General features: G+C 36.6%; 1 protein-coding gene across 15 annotated transcripts in view; it reads left to right on the forward strand.

Moving 5' to 3' along the window:
- Adgrl3 (adhesion G protein-coupled receptor L3) overlaps positions 1-19,991 on the forward strand; it is a 742,119-nt gene that overhangs the window by 477,286 nt on the left and 244,842 nt on the right. For all 15 annotated transcript variants that reach the window (XM_057771795.1, XM_057771780.1, XM_057771783.1 and 12 more), the window contains one exon: positions 19,246-19,326. In XM_057771795.1, the coding sequence (XP_057627778.1) occupies positions 19,246-19,326 (81 nt within the window). The remainder of the gene's footprint in view (positions 1-19,245; positions 19,327-19,991) is intronic.

Raw genomic sequence — 19,991 nt, forward strand, 5'->3', positions numbered from 1 at the left:
GGATTTGTTAAGGGTCTTCACTGATGCCTAATGTACCTGAGATGCATTATCAAGATATACACTACTAACGCTTGAGTTACTAATCTCTAGAAACCAATGTGCTTCTCAATGGTTTAGTACTTTCATGCTTTCCAAATTTCACAGGAATAGAGTCCATCATGGTGCAGAGAGCATGAGAGCAGTAAGGAGAAGCGTGATGACAGGAGCCGAAAGTAGACTGATCATAGTTTTGTCCAGCGACAGGAAGCAGAAAGAGAGAATGGGAACATTGGGAACAGACTGTAACCCCAAAGGCTATCCCCAGTGAAGTGGACTTCTTCAAGCCAGCCTCCATCTCCTAAAGCTTTCATAAACTTCCCAAACAGTGTTAGAGCCAGGGACCAAGTGATTAAATAAATGAACCTGTGGGGGACATTTTTCATTTAAACCATCAAAACCAATAATTAATAACTTTAAAGGTTTGTGCATTAACAACCTCCCAAATGTTTATATTTTCATTCAAAAGAACTAATAATTGCACTAGTTGATATACATATATATATATATAACTGAATAATTAGTTATATTTAAACCATGCCAATAAACTTTTCAGTGGTCAAGGAGAAGAACTGAAATAGAATAGTTTCCTCCCTTCCAATCGGCATACTTATTAAAGGGAGAACAATCCTCCGGCTTCCCCGACACACACGCGCATGTTTGCACACAGAATATGAGTCACATTGCTTTTGTTTTACTGTGAGACACATCCAACTCAAATTAGCTAGAACTAAATTGAGGAAATTAATCTCTAAGATACTTTGGCTTCCAAAGAATGGAGCTGACTTCTCAGTTAAAATATTTATATGATGCTATTAAAGCTGTTACAGTCTAGACCTAAATTCTGCTGTTTATTATTGTCTGCTTTTTAAAGACAGGATTCTGTATATCATGTCCATGTGTGTGTGTTTGTGTGTGTGTGTGTGTGAATATACTGCACGAAAGGAATGTTCCTGTTCCCATGAGCCACAGCAGTCTCCAGCCACACCTCTAATCTGTGATATAAACCTGAGTGGCTAAATTTGAGAGATGGATTTACAGTGGTGCTGTGGATGGCATGCAGGGCTTCGTGCATACTACACTACTGTCCCAAATGAGCGATACAGCTGCTGTGACCCCTGCAAACTGTTGAATAATAAATTAGTGTTGTGAGGGTTTGGATTTAGAGCCTCGTGCAGCCTACACAAGCCTCTACCACTAACCTGAATTCTCAGTCCTCTCCTAATTATTTAAACAGAGAAAGATTAACAAATGAAGGCAGTGTTTATGGTGGTATAAATTTTGCAAATATGTCCTTGGAGATGTTTTCATTTCTTCTTTGCCTACTTTCTCAAATATGATCCTCAAACCTTTTTATGAATAAGAATTACCATTTTAAATCCCACTAGAAGTAGTACGTGTGGCTTACTTGATATTTGAAATACAAGAATGAGGCTGTAATATAATGAATTTCCCTGTTACATTTCCATATCTATTCAAGAGTATCCATGAAAATCTTCAAAATTTTCATTAAACAAAACATACAGAAATTCTACACAGCCCTTATCAAGGCATCCATTAAATTGGATAGATTATTTTTTCTGGCTGCATAGTGGAAGCACATACCTTTAATCCCAGCAGCAGGATCTCTGTGTGTTCCAGGACAGCCTAGTCTACAGAGTGAGTTCTAGAACAGTAAGGTCAACACAGGCAAATCCTGTCTTGAAAAACAAACAAAGTATTTGTTTAATCATAGAACAAGTTATTTGAATTTCGTTTTATTTTATTTTTTTATTTCAGTGGGTTTTTTTAAAACTATGAAATCATGTGACTTTAAAGACATCAAAGCCATCCTTTCTGGTTAACGTTGGAATTCCATACTGTCAGTTTCCTTGTCTTCTTTAGATGTTAACCTAGCCCCATTCCAGACATTATACATGTTATGAACATTACATGGTGTGTGTTCCTTAGTTTATATTTCTTTTATGTGTAGATTTTCCAATTTTTTTAAGTTTTATTTTTATTTTGGGGTGATCACATGTGTGAGTGTGTGTACCTGTGTCTGTGTGGTTTTATGTTGCGTGCAGGAGTTCAGAAGAGACTGGCAGGTACCACAAAGATGGAGTCACAGTCAATTGTTATGCTTCCTGATGTGGGTGTTAAAAACCCAACTCAGGTCCTCTTAACTTCTGAAAGCAGTCTTAACTACTGAGCTATATAATGAACCCTGGATTTTTTGGTATTAAATCTTGCTTTTATTATATGAAGACAAGGTCTATTCATTCATTATTTTGCTATGGTATCACACATTTTAATAACGACTACTTTGAAATGCAGTGCTATTTTTCATATAGTGATGTGGGAGTTATTTCTTTCTAATCTGTTGCTTTCATTGGTTAATTATTAAAGAAACTGCCTAGGCCCATTTGATAGGCCAACCCTTAGGTAGGTGGAGTAAACAGAACAGAATGCTGGGAGAAAGAAGCCGAGTCAATGAGTCACCATGATTCTCCCACTCCAGAGAGACGCAGGATAAGATCTTTCCTGGTAAGCCAGCTCGTGGTGCTACACAGAATATTAAAAATGGGTTAGATCAATATGTAAGAGCTAGCCAATAAGAGGCTGGAGCTAATGGGACAAGCAGTGTTTAAAAGAATACAGTTTCCGTGTAATTATTTCGGGTCATAAGCTAGCCATGCAGGCTGCTGGGTGCCAGGGACGCAGCCCTGCAGCTCTTATTACAACAATATAGAAAAGAGAACCTCAGTTATAGTCTGTTTGCCTAGAATGTGAAAGGCTTTAGGTTTGGTACTCAGCTCATGGGTGGAGGGAGAAGAAACTACCGTGGATGTAATTAAATCTACGTGATAGATTTAATCATGTTTTCAATAATAATAATAAAATTGGCTAACATTTTCAGAGACAAATATATACACCTATGAACAAAGGGAATAACATGTAAGATAATATATAGCCATAAAATAACGAAACTCTGAGGTCTTCACTACTGGGGAGAAGTAATATCAAGATCTTGTACCTCCAAATTGTTCTAATGATCTTTTCTACTGTTTGAGTGTATAGCTGACTTCTAAGTTTTCCTAATTCCTTTGGTTGAGTCTGCTGGAATTAAAGTAGAATAGATCTGTCAGAAATGAACAGTTTGTACGGAGACCACATTTTTCAGCTTATAACTTTTTTTCTTGTGCAACAGGGAGTTGTCAAAATTTCACTACAGGCGATCTCATTCTATGCAATATTTTAAAATATCTTGAAAAGAATAAGATAGTAAAATGTACTGTTATTATCCTAGGAAAATGGCTATATTCTTTTATTTCTCTCTGTAGTGATGTGATCTTTTGCTTGGGTCATTCTGATCATGTTTCTGTACGTTCCTGAATACAGTGAGTTGGCACTGAGTTTCTAAATTGAACTCTCTGCTGACACGTATTGATTCCAGTTAAGTAACGTGCTGTCAGGTTCTGGAGACTGTCACCCTGGTTGAGCCTCACAGATCCACTGTATTGGTAAAAACGGAAGCGAGTTTTTGACCTGACTGTAGGACAAGCATTCATGCCCTTGTATCTCTTCTTTAAACCCAGTGTATGTACATGTATATTTACTCTTGTCAAAATAAGTCTATTCTTCCTTGAACTAAATTGTTAAGCATTTAGGTAACATGACCCTAGCATCCAAAGTTGTTGGTCCATTTCTACAGATGTTCCTTCTCCAATATCTGCAGACTCAGTAGTTGGCATGGAGCGTGGCTTGATAGGCACTACAAGAGGCTAATCCGTGATAAGTAGCTTCTGACTTGAGATCTGTGTATAGGTCTTCAGTGACAGCATCTGTTCAGTTAAACCTAACCAACCTCTGGGCATGAGCGTGCACAGGAGGAGAAAGGATAACATTTTGTTGCTGTCTTTTGACAGACCTTGTTTCAGGTGCCTTTCATATGATTCCTTACTCAAAATTTGAGCTGTTATTTGTTATGCCCAAATCCATGGGTCCCCACAAAAGCCAACAAAAGAGACCGAGTCTTATATGTAAAAGCAAAGAGCCTTTATTTTAATCAAGTTAGCAAACTTCGTTACTCCACAAGTCCAACGTATTGGAATATGTGGAGAGCCCCAAGCTCAATTAGAATTGGTTTTTTTTTTAATTTATTTATTTATTAAAGATTTCTGCCTCCTCCCCGCCATCGCCTCCCATTTCCCTCCCCCTCCCCCAATAGAATTGGGTTTTTATAGTAGTAAAGGTGGGGGTGAGGGGGTCTCTGAGGTTCAGGATGCCTGATTGGCTGACATTTGTCTAGGGGTGTCCTGGTGAAGTGCCCTGGCAGGTGTTTTTATTTACAGTGCTTGAGGAATTTCCTTTGAATGGTCTGCTCTTGGGTGGGGGTCAGGTAATCTCAGCCTACCAGGCCTTGTCTCAGGGTAAACTATTGAGACTCTAGGCTCCATTTAAATTTATCAATGGCCAGAGTCCCAGGTGATAATGGTTGGAGAAAGTAAAGAACTTCCTTTCTGCCCAGATTTAGATTATCATGGCCGGCCCTCACATTATTCTGAGATATTTTCTGACCAGCAGGACTAAAAGTACAACTTAATGCACTGTATTTTGTGCATTATGCTAGGACTGCCTTTAGGGCAGAGCAGAGGACCAGGGAAGTACTAGGAGAAAGCTCTCTGTTGGGACTCAGTACTGTGCTTTTCTCCGTGCTTATTAGCGTCTGTGACTGAGAAAGTGCGTAGTTTCCTTTGAAGTAATGCTAATGTCACTTTCAAGTACCATAGCCCTTTACCCTAAATTCATAGTTCCATATTGTGTGTGTGTGTGTGATTAATTATTTTCAGTTCCATTAAATAGAGAAGAATGACCAAAGTTCAGTGCTAATTTATGCCAGGTTTTCTCACAATGACAATATTTCAACATCCTTAAACACATCGAGTTTTTAAGGAAAATCTGTATTTAACATATTGTTCTGTATTTCATCTGGTAAAGAAATTTTTCAAGAGCCGTATAAACAGCCTCTTGTGGATAATGCACAGACTCTGTATATATACACTTAATGTATATATGTTGATTTTTTTACAGTGTCGAAATTATTGCAGTGAGTTCTAGGGTGGGAGAGAATAAATGAATTCTAGCATGTGCTTTCAGATCTTACTTAGGGAGTGTCATAGCTAACATGAAGATTATGTATAGTCCTCACTGATATGGCATTTTAACTCTTCCTGTCAAGGGGATGTCCAAAAAAGTAAATAAAACTTATTTTTATGACTTTTAAAATTGCAACAAGGTTAAAATAATGTCATATAAGAAACCTGGAAATGGGCTTAGGGATTTAGCTCAGTGGAAGGGCACTTGCCTAGTAAACTCAAGGTCCTGGTTTCAGTCCTCAGATTGGGGGGATGAGGGAGGTCTTAAAATACATAAATAGAAGTAAACATACTCACATATTTACTATTACCATATATAATTTGGCAAAGTCTTTTTGAAAAATACATTAACACCAATATATTATACAGATTTTGCAACAGAATGTAAATATAAAACCTATTTCACTTTTTACGTCTTCTTGAAGTTTGATAACTAAGCTGCATGTTGGCATATTGATAGGAGTTAAGTTTTGACAGTTGAACTAAATTATAAACAAAAATTTGAGTTGAAGAAATTTACAGTCTATGCTCTTTGCATTGTATTTGTCATAAAGAAAATACCGTCAAGAGTCTTCACTCTTAATTTGTTATCTAAATTCTCTGGGATTCTGATTTTTAGGCTTGTTTTCTTTGCTTTATGTTTAAAAAGCACTTATAAGTGACTACATGTGATAATTGTCCTTCTGTGTCTGGGTTACCTCACTCAAAATTATATTTTCTAGCTCCATCCATTTTCCTGCAAAATTCAAGATGTCACTTTTTTTCCTGCTGTGTAGTACTCCAATGTATAAATATACTACATTTTCCTTATCCATTCTTCTGTCATGGGGCATTTAGGTTGTTTCCAGGTTCTGGCTATGGCAAACAAAGCTGCTATGAACATAGTTGAGCACATGTCCTTGTGGGACGATTGAGCATCCTTTGGATATATGCCCCAAAGTGGTATTGTTGGGTCTTGAGGAGGTTGATTCCTAATTTTCTGAGAAATTGCCACACTGACATCCAAAGAGGTTGTACCAGCTTGCATTCCCACCAGCAATATGAAAGTGTTCCCTTTTCCCCACAACCTCTCCAGTATGTCATCGGTATTTTTTATCTTGGCCATTCTTACAGGTGTAAGATGGAATCTCAGAGTTGCTTTGATTTGCATTTTTCTGACGACTAAGGATGTCAAACGTTTCCTTAAGTGTCTTTCAGACATTTTAGATTCCTCTGTTGAGAGTTCTCTGTTTAGGTTTGTACTCCCTTTTTTTTTTTATTGGATTATGTGATTTTTTGGTGACCAATTTCTTGAGTTCTTTGTATATTTTGGAGATCAAACTTCTGTCTGATGTGGGGTTAATGAAGATCTTTTCCCATTCTGTAGGCTGTTGTTGCTGACCATGTCTTTTGCTTTACAGAAGCTTTTCAGTTTCAGGATGCCCCATTTAATAATTGTTTCTCTTAGTGTCTGTGCTTCTGGGGTTATATTTAGGAAGTAGTCTCCTGTTCCAATGTGTTCAAGTATACTTCCCACTTTCTCTTCTATAAGGTTCAGTGTGGCTGGCTTCATGTTGAGGTCTTTGATCCATTTCGACTGTAGTTTTTTGCATGGTGATAGATATGGATATATTTTCATTCTTCTACATATTGATATCCAGTTATGCCAGCACCATTTGTTAAATATGCTTTGTTTTTTCCATTTTATATTTTTTGCTTCCTTCTCAAAAATCAGGTGTGTGAAGGTGTGTGGATTAATATCTGGGTCTTCGATTTAGTTCCATTGGTCCTCCTGTCTGTTCTTATTCCAATACCAGGCAGTTTTCACTACTGTAGCTCTGTAGTAGAGTTTGAAGTCAGGGATTGTGATGCCTCCAGAAGTTCTTTTATTCTACAGGATTGTTTTGGCTATCTTGAGTTTTTTGCTTTTCCATATGAAGTTGAGTACTGTTCTTTCAAGATTTGTAAAGAATTTTGCTGGGATTTTGATGGGCATTGCATTGAATCTGCAGATTGCTTTTGGTAAGAATGACATTTTTACTATGTTAATTCTACCTTCCCAAGAGCATTGGATGTCTTTCCACTTTCTAGTGTTCTCTTCAATTTCTTTCTTCAAAGATTTAAAGTTCTTTTAATACAAGTCTTCCACCTGTTTGGTTAGAGTTACTCTGAGATATTTTATGCTATTGTGGCTATTGTGAAGGGTTTTGATTCTCTGATTTCTTTCTTGGCCCTTTTATCATCTGTGTACAGGAAGACTACTGATTTTTTTTAGTTAATGTTGTATCCTGTTACATTACTGAAAGAGTTTATGTGTTGTAAAAGTTCCTTGATAGAATTTTTGGGGTTGTTTATGTAAACTATCATATCATCAGCAAACAGTGAGAATTTGACTTCTTCTTTTCTGATTTGTATCCCCTTGATCTCCTTTTGGTGTCTTATTGCTCTAGTTAGGACCTCAAGAACTGTATTGAATAGATATGGAGAGAGTAGACAATCTTGCCTTGTTCATGATTTCAGTGGGATAGCTCGGAGTTTCCATTTAGTTTGATGTTGGCTCTTGGCTTGTTGTATATTGCCTCTATTATGTTTAGGTATGTTCCTTGTAGCCCTGCTCTCTCCAAGACCTTTATCATGAAGGGATGTTGTATTTTCTCAAAAGCTTTTTGGCATCTAATGCAATGATTATGTGGTTTTTATTTTTCAATTTGTTTATATGGTGGATTACATTGACAGATTTTTGTATGTTGAACCATCCCTGCATTTCTAACTTGATCATGGTGGAAGATGATTCTGATGTGTTCTTCGATTCAATTTGCCAGTATTTTATTAAGTACTTTTGGATCAATGTTCATGAGTGAGATTGGTCTATAATTCTCCTTCTTAGTAATCTTTCTGTGGTTTGGATATCAGGATAATTGTACCCTCATAAAAAGAGTTTAGCAATGTTATTTTCTGTTTCTATAAATTTGAGGAGTATTGGTATTAGGTTTTTTTTTTTTGAATCTTGTAGAATTCTGAGCTGAAACCATCTGGTCCTGAACTTTTTTTGACAGGGAGACTTTTGATGACTGTTTCTATTTCTTCAGCAGTTATAGGTCTGTTTAATTTGCTTATCTGGTCTTGATTTAATTTTGGTAATTAATATTTATCCAGAAAGTTGTCCATTTCTTCCTTTAAGTTTTCCAATTTTGTGGAGTACAGGTTTTTGAAATAGGATCTGATGATTTTCTGTATTTCCTCCATGTCTGTTCTTATGCCCCCCCTCTTCATTTCTAATTTTGTTAATTTGGATAGTCTCTCTCTGCCTTTTGATTAGTTTGAATAAAGGTTTGTCTATTCATAAAATAGATTTTCAAACCTGAATGAATTAAATTGAATTTCTAAATATTGCAAGAAAATTGGCAGTGTACAACAAACAGACTTTGACCTGGAGAGCCCTTTAGAGCATCTGACTCATGGTTCTTCTACCAGCCTCAGCCACCCACCTGGGATGCTCTCTTCATTTGTCACAGTGAGATGTGTCATTTTGTATACAAAAATAACAATGAACATTTATAGAATACTTACTGTGACTCATACATGTATTTACTTGCTTTTGTTATTCTAGAAAATGCATTTGTCAGCTAAAATCCATAATTTTAAATACCTTGGATTGTGAGATTAAAGGATTAGGATTTCCTCAATGAATTCCTATACTTTTGTCAAGCAGATAGTGGCATGCATTAAATATCCAAGTGAATGAGAGAATAATGAAAAATAATGAGGCCTCATGCATGATCTCCTGTTTCCTTCTTCACCATTGTTTGCTGAAATACAGGTATGTCCACTATTGTAAACTCCACAATCAAACTGGTATAAAAATCACATTAGATAATTTAGAGACAATTTATGATGTGGGAATGACTCATTCATTCCTGAAGAAAAATCAAGAACATAAAATACACTTAATTATCACAGCCATAAGCAAAATAACTGCTATCTTTAAGATGAAAGATCTGATTATTAACTACAAAAGAACATAACAAAATTTGAATCAGCAGCCAGTTTTGACTATACTTTAAGATCTGATAGTGCAAAATCTAAAGAGGAAGAGTATGGTACACACATTTTTCTTGTTTCAATTTTGTCCCTATAAAAATTACGTTTGAGAAATAATTAAAATATTTTCATTGCTTAATATTCCTTTATTTGATTTATTGGTGATATACTTAGGAATTAGCAAATTCAAAAATGTATGACAAAACAATAAAATAAAGGTGCGAGAAAGCGCATGTTAAAAGATTAGTAAGCGTGAGGAAACAGAACTATTGACTCTTTGTTGTATAATGGGCACTAATAATCTTCATATTTTCTGTTAATTCCGTTCTCATAATAAATCTGTGATGTGACCTGAGTTATATTTTAAAGAGGACAATTGTCTTTAAACTTTACTCTCATACCAAATTTTATTTATCTATTTTGCAACATCTCAGACCAATTTTGTTAAACAACAGGTTTTCTATGCTATATGTATTTTCTGTCATAAATATAAAAGGATAAAAGGAAAGAGAAACAAAATGTCCCTAGCTTTAGAACATATATTTCCCTCTATGTCAGTGAGCACCAAAATTCATCAAAAACTATAAAGGACTCCTTTCCATAGTTTCAACATTGGACTGATGGAGTATTGTTTTCTACTAGAAGACTTTCATGTCTTGATAATTTTTAGATTTTATTTCACTGACAATTCCATATTACATTCATTTTTAATGTGTCTTTAAAAATGTAGGTTTAGCATGATATTATAAGAAATTAAAAGAATCCCTATGTAGTTTTGACAAAGATGCAAATAATAATACAGGTGAAATCATATGGTGTCTCGAATTTGTTTCAAAATATTCTCTGGTGGGGAAGAAAGACATCTAGAAAACAGATGTCTTAGGGTTGCTGTGAAGAGACCCCATGACTGCAGCAACTCTTACAAAGGAAAACATTTCCTTGGGGTGACTTACAGTTTCAGGGGTTAAGTCCGTTATCATCATGGCGGTGTGTGCAGGCAGACATGGTGCTGGAGAAAGAACTAAGAGTTATTCATCTGGATCTGCTGACAATGAGAGAAGAGAGAGGGAGAGTGAGCCTGGATTGGACTTTTGAAACCTTAAAGTCCATCCCCAGAGACCCACCTCTCCAACAAGGCCACACCTCCTAATCATTCTAAAGTAGTGCCACTCCCTAAAGACTAACTGCTCAAATATATGAGCCTATACAGGCCATTCTTGTCCAAACCACCACAGAAAACAAATCATTAAAGGCCTTCAGTTGACCATTCCAGAAGCTGGATGTCAGGCATTCATTGTTGGTTAGTTTTTCAATGAATTTTTGAATGATGTATTGTTTGACAGCCATCTACTGGTGACAGGTCCACCTGGGCTCCCTTGCTTTTGTCCTGCCTAGTCCTATGATTTTCATTTTCTTCCTGCTTTCTGTCTATATATCACCACAAACTTCCTCTATACTACCACTACCCTTGGCTTAGACCTTTGCTTTAGACAATACCACCTGCTCTCTATATGTCTAGAAATACTGAACTGTCCACCAAGGAGAAATCTATTAGTGACTTTTACATGGCATCGGCGACATATGCTCTCAGTAAATCAAACATGTAGTTGTTTCTGTGCTCCTTTACGTATTGCTAAATTCATTATTATATATCCAATTAATAAGCTGAATGGAGAGGCTGGATTGCTCTTGTGAAGGACATGATTTTGGTAACAAGCACCCATATCAGGAAACTCAGGACTACCTGTAACTCTGGTTCCAGGAGCTCTTAAGCCCTCTGGATTCTGCAGTCATCAGCACAAATATGGCACACATAACACATGCAGGCACACACTCTTACATATAAAGACAAATATTAAACAAGTCTGTATAGTGAGTGGAAGGAAAGAAAAGAAATCAGAATCAGAAGGTATCAAATTGGCATCGTTAAGATCTCTTCTATGAGTCGATTTTGATGGGTGCTACCCTTGTTACCTACAAGTTTATTTTAAAGTAGAATATGAAGGAAAGAAAAGAAGTTCTAATGTTGGGCAAGAACAGTTTTCCAGAAGCACAAAAAAGTCGTTGACCTTTCGTAGGTTTTAAATCTGGATTGAAGATCATTTTCAACAGGAATCAAGCATTTTAGTGAGAAAGTTAAGCTTCTTTCAGAGTTGTTTGAAAACATAAACTGAAAAAAAAAATTACATATGCCAAATATGCCATTCTTAAATATTTTTTGTGGATCTATTATTCTCACATCAAGTCTTTATTGAAGAAAAGCAAAGGAATATGACTTACACTAATGCTAAAACTTCTCAAAGCAAAACAATAAAATCAAAGACTCTTGGAACAAAAATATTCCATATTTCATTTTATTTAAAGGGGAAATGTGTGTGTGTGTATCCTGGGGAAATAATAAATTGAAATTTTAAAATTTAAGTAAATATATTAGCATAAAGTTTATCAAAAGACAATAAATTATGAAACTTGTCTTTAATATTGTGCAAAAAATTAAGAAAAAACTGAGTTGAGAGGTAGCGTAAATGGAGAAACCAATGGAGACTTTGTAATGGTAAAGAATGATTTTACTTCAAAAGGAGCATTAAGTCCATTCCCAAATTGTTTCTTTCCATATTTTATGTTTGCTTTTTTTTAAAATCCGTGAGTCAATGGTGACAGTATTATTTTTATAATGTACATTTTGAATTGGCACAGGAAAAAACATCTCATACCAGCCTTTTTGCTAGCATAAAATTTTATCATTAAATGCAGAGTGAAGTGTGGTCTTACCGCTAAGTGACTGAATGCTTACCTGGTACTAAGGTTTGATTGTGAAGTGTCACTAAAAGCCTGCCTGCTTTAATCTCACTCAACAACCTGAGTGAATTCTGGGAGGTGGTAGAACCATGAGATAGAAGAAAGTTAAGTGGCTGTAAGTTTATCAGAGAAGGTGAGAACACTGGCTACTCAGCCCTTATCTCTCATTTCAAGGCAGTAAAGACGTGGACACAGTCCACCATTCCCTGTCTACCATAATCTGATGCCCTGTAACAGGCTCAAAAGGAACCAAATGTCATGGGCTGATATTTCTGTGATAAAATAAGCATTGATTCCTTATTAAAGCAGTCACCTCAGTTATTTATTATAGCTAGAGAAAGGAGATTAAGACAGTATTCAAGGCTCCGGGTTTGATTTTCCAACATACAAGCTGATTAATTAAATGAAATAGAATTAGATGAAATTTGAATCTTTAATTTTCTTTTAATCTTTTTTAAAATCTATATTACAGTCTGTAGACACGTGGGGGTCAGAGGACATCTCTTTGGAGTTCTCTTTTGACGTTATCTGGGTTCCGGCATAGATGGCAGGTCTCCAGGCAGGGCGTTTTCCTGCTGAGACATCCTGCTCCCCCGCCTCTTTTTATCTTTTCTCATTTTTTCATCAAAGTCACTTCTCCAGTGCTTCAGATGCTGTCAGGACAGCTAAATTAGGTCTTCTTTTAGCATGCTGTGAAAAGTTAAAGCCTGTCTCTTCCCCACTTGAACTCCATGCACCCTATTCTAAGTTTTTCTTGTTACCCTTAGCCTCTCGAACCCATAATACAGTTTATGTAATTATGTTTATTGCTTACATTTTCTCCATCTACTTAAGGATATGAATTAGCACTCACTTTATTGCGTGATAAATGCGAAACACTTTAAAATGTACCTGTGGCTGATGAATTATTAATGAAAGAATGAATCTGTAATTAAAATAGCTAAACATTGCTAAATACTTAACTTTGTACCAAACACTGTTCTAATTATTCCGTATTTACAGATTCATTTAATGTTCAGAATAACCTCCGAGGTCAGTGCCTTTACTAACTCATCATACAAATGAGGATATTAGGGTCTTGGTGCCTTGTTTGTTGACTTATTTACCCAGGGTGCAGCAGAATCTGCATGCTAACATAGGAACCCTGTGACCAGAAGTATGATCTTATCCGTTATCTGCCTCTACGTGAAGAAAACAAATATCTATTTTCATAAAGAAATAGTTCCCTACCTCTGAGTGCTTCAACACTTCCAAAGAGGCATGCCCCACACACCTAGAAAACAATGTCTTCCTGGACCAGGCTTTCCCAGGTAGCAAAATTAGGATGCTGCAGGATCTTTCTCGCTGTCTCCAGCATCACCCTGATGACAACCACTCGGACTTGCCATTTGAAAAACCCTTCAGCTTCTCAAGATGTCAACCTCTTCATCCTAAAATGTGGGTTTGAGTTATAAACTATTAAATGCCTTTCTCTCTCCAAATTCTACTATTCTGTAAATGTCTTTCCTCGCTCAGATGTGCAAGTGAGGTATTGGGAAGCAGTGAGAGAGAGAGAAGGCCTTTCCCTTACTGAAAGCTGGTCAATCCTTTCTATATTTGCACTCTAGTAGAAATTGCTTGGGGTTCTTCAATGAATAGAAATTAAATGAAACTTGGAAAGAGAAAAATAGTACTTCTTCAGAATTCGCAATAGCCTGTGAGAAAATTTCGCTACAGCTCTGAGCTCTGTGGACCAGACTGCAAGTTTTTGCATTTTTGGCATACCAAGCACAGAATAGCTTGAATTTTTATTTCAAAACATCTTATACTTCTTTCTTATTTTTTTAAGTTCCTGTTTACAAGAGTATCTTCTTGTACCCTCAAAGTGTGCATGGACTCCACAACTCCAGGTCCATATTTCCTATTTTATTTTTTTTGATATCAGCCTGAAGGGACTGCTTATTTTCTAGTTTTCTAGTTTCAGCCATTGTAAATGGAATTATTTCAGAATCTGGCCAACCCTGAATTTACTGTTCTGTCATCTTAAGAGGAAACAAAACTTAAAAAAAAAAAAAAAAAGAAAAGTCACCATAGTGCAGCAAATGCCTCCCTTCTTTGGAAAGCAAAATGAGAGTATCTTTTGAAATCAGTCTAGCAGTTCCTCAGATATATGTAGGTATGTCAGGAATTACCTTAAGATGCAGTAATCCCCCTCCCAGGTAACTGTGCAAGGAGAATGCATGCAGAAGGATCAACTTGCAAGGTCCTAACGGCAGTGTTCATGATAGTCAGAATGGGAAAATAATCTGAACTGCCCATCAAAGGATGATTGCATAAAACAAAATATAGGATGGATGTTAAATGAAAAATTATTTGATGAGAAAAAAGGAATAAAGTAATGATTTATCCCACAACATAAATGAGTTTTGAATAGGTGTGCTGAGTAACAAAACCTGATAACAAGGGGGGACATGTAGTTTCATTATAACAAGAGTTCAAAATAAACAGATCTATAGAGAAAGAAATTACTTGAGTGATTGCTTAGAGTACAAATAAATTGAGAAGAAATCAGGAGGGTGGGCCAATGAAACTAGAGTTTCTATTTTTATGGTATGGAAATTGGTCTACAATTAATTACAGGGGTGAGTTATGCAATTCTGTTAATACATTCTACTAAAATATTGAATTGTGGATCTTGAGTAAACTTTATAGAACATGAATTAAATCTCAACATTTCATATTTATATAGACATGAAAAACACACACATATATATATATCCATTTTAATTTATCATTTGACCTCAAGTATATTTGAATGAAAATGAACTTAGAAACTGATCTCTAATTTTGCTCCTGTCAATCATCTTTGCCAGAAGGAAAACTTTCGTCTATTTTTTTTAACTCGGGTTTTTTAGTTTGGAAAGTAACCTAACAAAAGACAGATTAAAGTCAGTTAACACAGATCTTTATTGTTATTTAAATATATTCAAGGCTTCTATGTCCTTTTAACAGAAGCAGAGAACTTTACCTACAAGACATGATTTGCTTTGGGCAACAGACTATGAAATGTGTGGGAGAATTAACTCAACTTTTGATTTAGTGAGATCGGATGTACAATCTCATTTTGATATAGATACTTCCACATTCCATGAAAATGGTCTGTCTTCTCCACTGGTACTTTAAATGGAAATGCATACTTTGCTTTAGCTAGATAGGGAGATTGACAGAGCAGTATTCCACATGTATTGATTCTCAGGTATCTTTGGCTTAAAATAATCATTCTCTTGGAAACACTGGCATGTTATGCAGCCTCCTCCTTATTTTTCTCAATGTGTCATTTCTTCAGTAATATGCTGAAATTTGTATTGCGGAACTCATGGATTAACAAGTTGCTGAATCTTAGGTGTTTTGGTCCTAGACTTTTTACCTTCTCTTATTTTAGGGCTTTCTGACCATATACTGGCAGATAGTATCTTTTTTAGAGGGACTGAGTGCTTTCAGATTCTTTGGGTTTCATACTGCTCAGGTACCACAATATCTATCAATGCAAAAACCTCTCTCTCTCTCTCTCTCTCTCTCTCTCTCTCTCTCTCTCCCTCCCTCCCTCCCTCCCTCCCTCCCTCCCTCCCTCCCTCCCTCCCTCTTTCCTCTCCTTAATAAGCAGTTAAGAACATTCAGATTGGAGCCGGGTGGTGGTGGCGCACGCCTTTAATCCCAGCACTCGGGAGGCAGAGGCAGGCGGATCTCTGGGAGTTCGAGGCCAGCCTGGTCTACAAGAGCTAGTTCCGGGACAGGCACCAAAGCTACAGAGAAACCCTGTCTCGAAAAACCAAAAAAAAAAAAAAAAAAAGAACATTTAGATTGGTATTCACAAAAACAAACAAACAAAATCCCAAAACAGACTAGCACTTTTCTCCCTGAAGTTCTTATTGGTCTATAAGAGATGGCTCAGAAGGTAAAAGTACTGACTATGTTTTCAATATTCAAAGTTTCTGCCTAGCGCCCCCCCCCCCAAAAAAAAAAAAACAGTTGTTTTCTCTTGGGAATGCCAACAATTGAGTTGGGACCTTAAGCACCATAGGCAAGCACTCTAGCAGCAAGGAGCTTTCTGAACATGTAAAGTCTAAGAGAAGTTATTGTCACATTTATTAACTGTATTTTTAAATAATTATTAAATTGTACTTTTTTGAGATAGAGATTTTAACAAAATTTATGCACATGGGTACTTTGACTTTAGGTTTGTCTGTATGCTCCATATGTGAAACGGCCGAGGCAGTAAGAGGATCTCAGATCCCCTGGAACTGGAGTTACCAACCATTGTTAGCCACTGTGGGTTCCTGGGAATCAAACCTTGAAACTCTGGAAAAGCCTTCAGTCCTTTTAAACACTGAGCCATCTCTCCGGACCCCTTGAAATAATTCTTAACAGAAAGGCGAGAGCGTTGTAGAGTCAGCTGTGACATTTCAAACTGCAAGTTGTGCTTCTCATGCTCTGGTGAATCTTAGCCACACATAAGTGAAAAGACACTGTATTTCTGTTTATCTTTGTGGAGATAAATATGTGACTGCCGCTGATCTAAAGTGCAATAAAAATCATTTCAGATTATATGATTAATGCTAACAAATCGGCCAGCTCCCTCATCTTAATTTCTAATATCCGTTCTCCAAGTCCAAACTCTCAGTTAGCTGATCAGTACTTCTTTGTCTTTCTCACCTTCCTGTGACTGTTGTTCCCAGCCAGTATGGCTTTTCCTGACACATTCCATCTTGCAGTTTACTAGATTTCTCCCAGGAGAGGGAAAGAATGTGATGGCAAACCTGCCTGCGACAGTCCTTGTCTCGGGGTCCATAGGTGTTCCGTGTACTCTTCTGGGCTCATAGGCCCAGAAGAGAATCAAATTATGAGCTACCTATTTTTGTCATGTTAAATATAAGAATGACAGTTACAAAGATTCAGTCTTTCTAAAATCAGTTCATGGTTTCCAAGGTTTTATTGGACTGAGACTTTCTTTGAGGAAAGATTGAATTAAAACATTACATTTTGATCCAAACACTTTTAGTCTTGCAGGTTCATCACAAAGTTGCCTATTTCTTCATGGTTTTTTGTTTTTGTTGTTGTTGTTTTGTTTTAAAATATGTACACATGCATGTTGCATATAGTCTGCACAGTGATGGTTGTTTACATGTAGCTGCCTGTTAGCTGTTGTTCAATATGGTAATCAAATAGGTCCAATAACAGGCGTGAAATCAATATTACTTCATACAGTGAGATTATTGGGGGTAAATACCAAGTAAATGATATATTACTGTTATTTGCAAGAATTAGACTTTGAAACAGACTCATCCTTTAATGATACAGGTTTTTAAGAAACAAAAATGTTGCTAGAGTCAACTGAGCAGTGTATCTGAACAGGTAGTTTTCTAGGTTAGCTAGTCTGAACTTTTTAATAAACCATATTAAGCCCAGACTGGTAACTGCACAGCTGGTAATATATTCCCTTTATAATGGTGCTTTAAGTATTCCACTGGAACAGGGCCAGTGGATTTGCAATATTCTTAGTTACCATTCTGAGGAACGGTGGACCTTATATCAGCGCCACCATCGCTTCTGTTAGTGGCAAAAACACTGTGAGCAACAGCAGCTCGTATCAACAGGGAGCCATATTAATTATTTGAAATGTGCCTCGTAAGAGGAATCAGTGGCGTTTATTACAAGCCGAATATTACTTGAAACGGGAAGGTTACTCTAACTGTTATCATAATCTATGTATCATTAACTTTCCTTGTTTAGGAAAAGAGATTAACAACCCTGTAAATTGCTATAGTAAATGCGTAAAGTATAACTACGTATTCCCATGTACACAGAGAGTGGTGGCTTCTGCACCTCTGTCCAAATCTTCTTTGTATGAAGTAGCTTCAGAAAACGAAATGACTCAGTAATTACTCCTTCTTGCTTCAGAATCCTAATGGCTTCTTGGATCATCAGTAAAAATGATAGCTACTTTGAGCATTGTAATTTTTCTTTAATTTACGTCAGTCTTTCTTCTTTTTTGTGTTTCTTGATGGGTTGAAGGGGGACATGATTGCACTATGTTGCCAAGACTAGGCAACTGAACTTTTTTTTTTAAATCATCATTTTAGTTTTTAAATCAACATTAGTATTTTTTATTTATAAGAAAAAGTATGTTACAAAGAAATATGTGCGGGTGTAGAATGCTTTCCAGGAACAGAAAAAGAACCTACCTTTTTGCTGTTCGAATTCTGGCTAGTTCTTCCTTTTCTATCAAGTTACAACCAGCAGATTAGAATCGCTTTCCCTTCCAACTACGGAAGAAATGCCTTAAGGAAAAACATGTTTGTCAGGATTCCAACACTCTAAGTGTCATCCAGATATTACTTGTACATGGAGTGCTAGTTTGAAAATTGTTTAACACTGATGGACAGTGAAATTAGGGCAGCTGGTAGTGCTGACAATACTGGAGCCAGAAGACAGAGCGCTGAAAGTCTGTTTTATTCTTAATAACTTTAAAGTATTCAGATAGACATATTTATGTTTCTGAGGTTTTCATTTTTTTTCTTAACACCCAGTTTACAGCTCCACAATCATCTACAATTTCAATGAAAAGCAAACTAAATATTAAACACATGCATGCCACAAACACACACATACACACATATAGTCCCCAGCACTTGGTAAATATATGTAAGTCATTCTTGACTACATTGCAATTTTAAAAGTCAGCCTGGGTCTCACAAGAGCTTGTCTGGAGAGAGAGAGAGAGAGAGAGAGAGAGAGAGAGAGAGAGAGAGAGAGAGAGAGAGAAGGAAGAGGGAGGGCAACCCGTAAAGAAGTATATAAATCATTTTAAAAGATCTATAGATCTATCTTGGTTAGAAAGAATAATCAATTTAATTGGGTGAGGTTTGGTTTATGTTTAAGAAAATTGTTTTATAATCTACAGTGGCTATTTTTTTTTTCTGTGTGGAATAAAAATGATAGAACATCCTAAAATTTTTAAAATAAAAGACAGACGGCTATGATGTGTATTTTTGTATTATATATTTGTGTTTGTGCGTGCACGTGTGTGTGTGTGTGTGTGTGTGTGTGTGTGAACATTCAGGCCATTAGTATTAAGGCTAGAAGTTGAGGACAGCTTGTAGGAGTCATCTCTCTCCCTCCATAATATTGGCCTAGGGATCCGTAACAGGTTACTTTCTCCACCGAGCCATATCAGGGTCCTATGATGTCTTAATATTTCCTTTTGTGTTCACAGGGCCAGTACATCATGGACAAGTTTCCTACATCTCTCCACCTATTCACCTTGGCTCGGACCTAGAACGACCCCCTGTTAGAGGTAAGTTTTCTTGATGTAAGGGAGAAGAACCAGTAGTCAGTGCAGAGTAAGGGTAATTAATGAAACTGGAGGTTGTTATAAGATACATTTTTAGGACAGTACCTCTTTAAAAATGAAGAAAACTAATGTGTGAATAACAACTCAGAAAATCTAACTTACAAAAAAGGTATGATATATTGTTTAAAGAAATAGATGAATCAACCAATTCAAAAACTAGGTACCTGGAGGCCTTTAAATAGAGGACTGTTTGAATCTCTATTGTATGTGGAGACTTTTCTCTGTCCGGCCCGGTCCTGCTGTATTCGTTTCTCTCCAGCCCATTGGTCCCTACAGTAAATTATAAAATAATCATTTGAAGGCTTAATATTAATTACAAATTATTTGGTCTATTAGCTCAGGTTTCTTAGTGGCTAGCTCTACATATTAATCAACCCATTTCTAATAATCATGTATCGCCATGTACCCCGTGCCTTACCTGTAGTACTCTGACAACTTATTTCTCCAGTGGCTGCTGGCTTCTCCCTGACTCTGCTTTCTTTCTCCTTGTTTCTCTACTTGGATTTCTCACCTAGCTATCTTCTGCCCTGCATTAGGCCAAAGCAGCTTCTTTACTAACCAATGGTAATAAAACATATTCACAGCATACAGAGGGGTATCCCACATTA

This window comes from Chionomys nivalis, chromosome 6 (genome assembly GCF_950005125.1).
Source record: "Chionomys nivalis chromosome 6, mChiNiv1.1, whole genome shotgun sequence".
Classification (NCBI taxonomy): Eukaryota; Metazoa; Chordata; class Mammalia; order Rodentia; family Cricetidae; genus Chionomys; species Chionomys nivalis.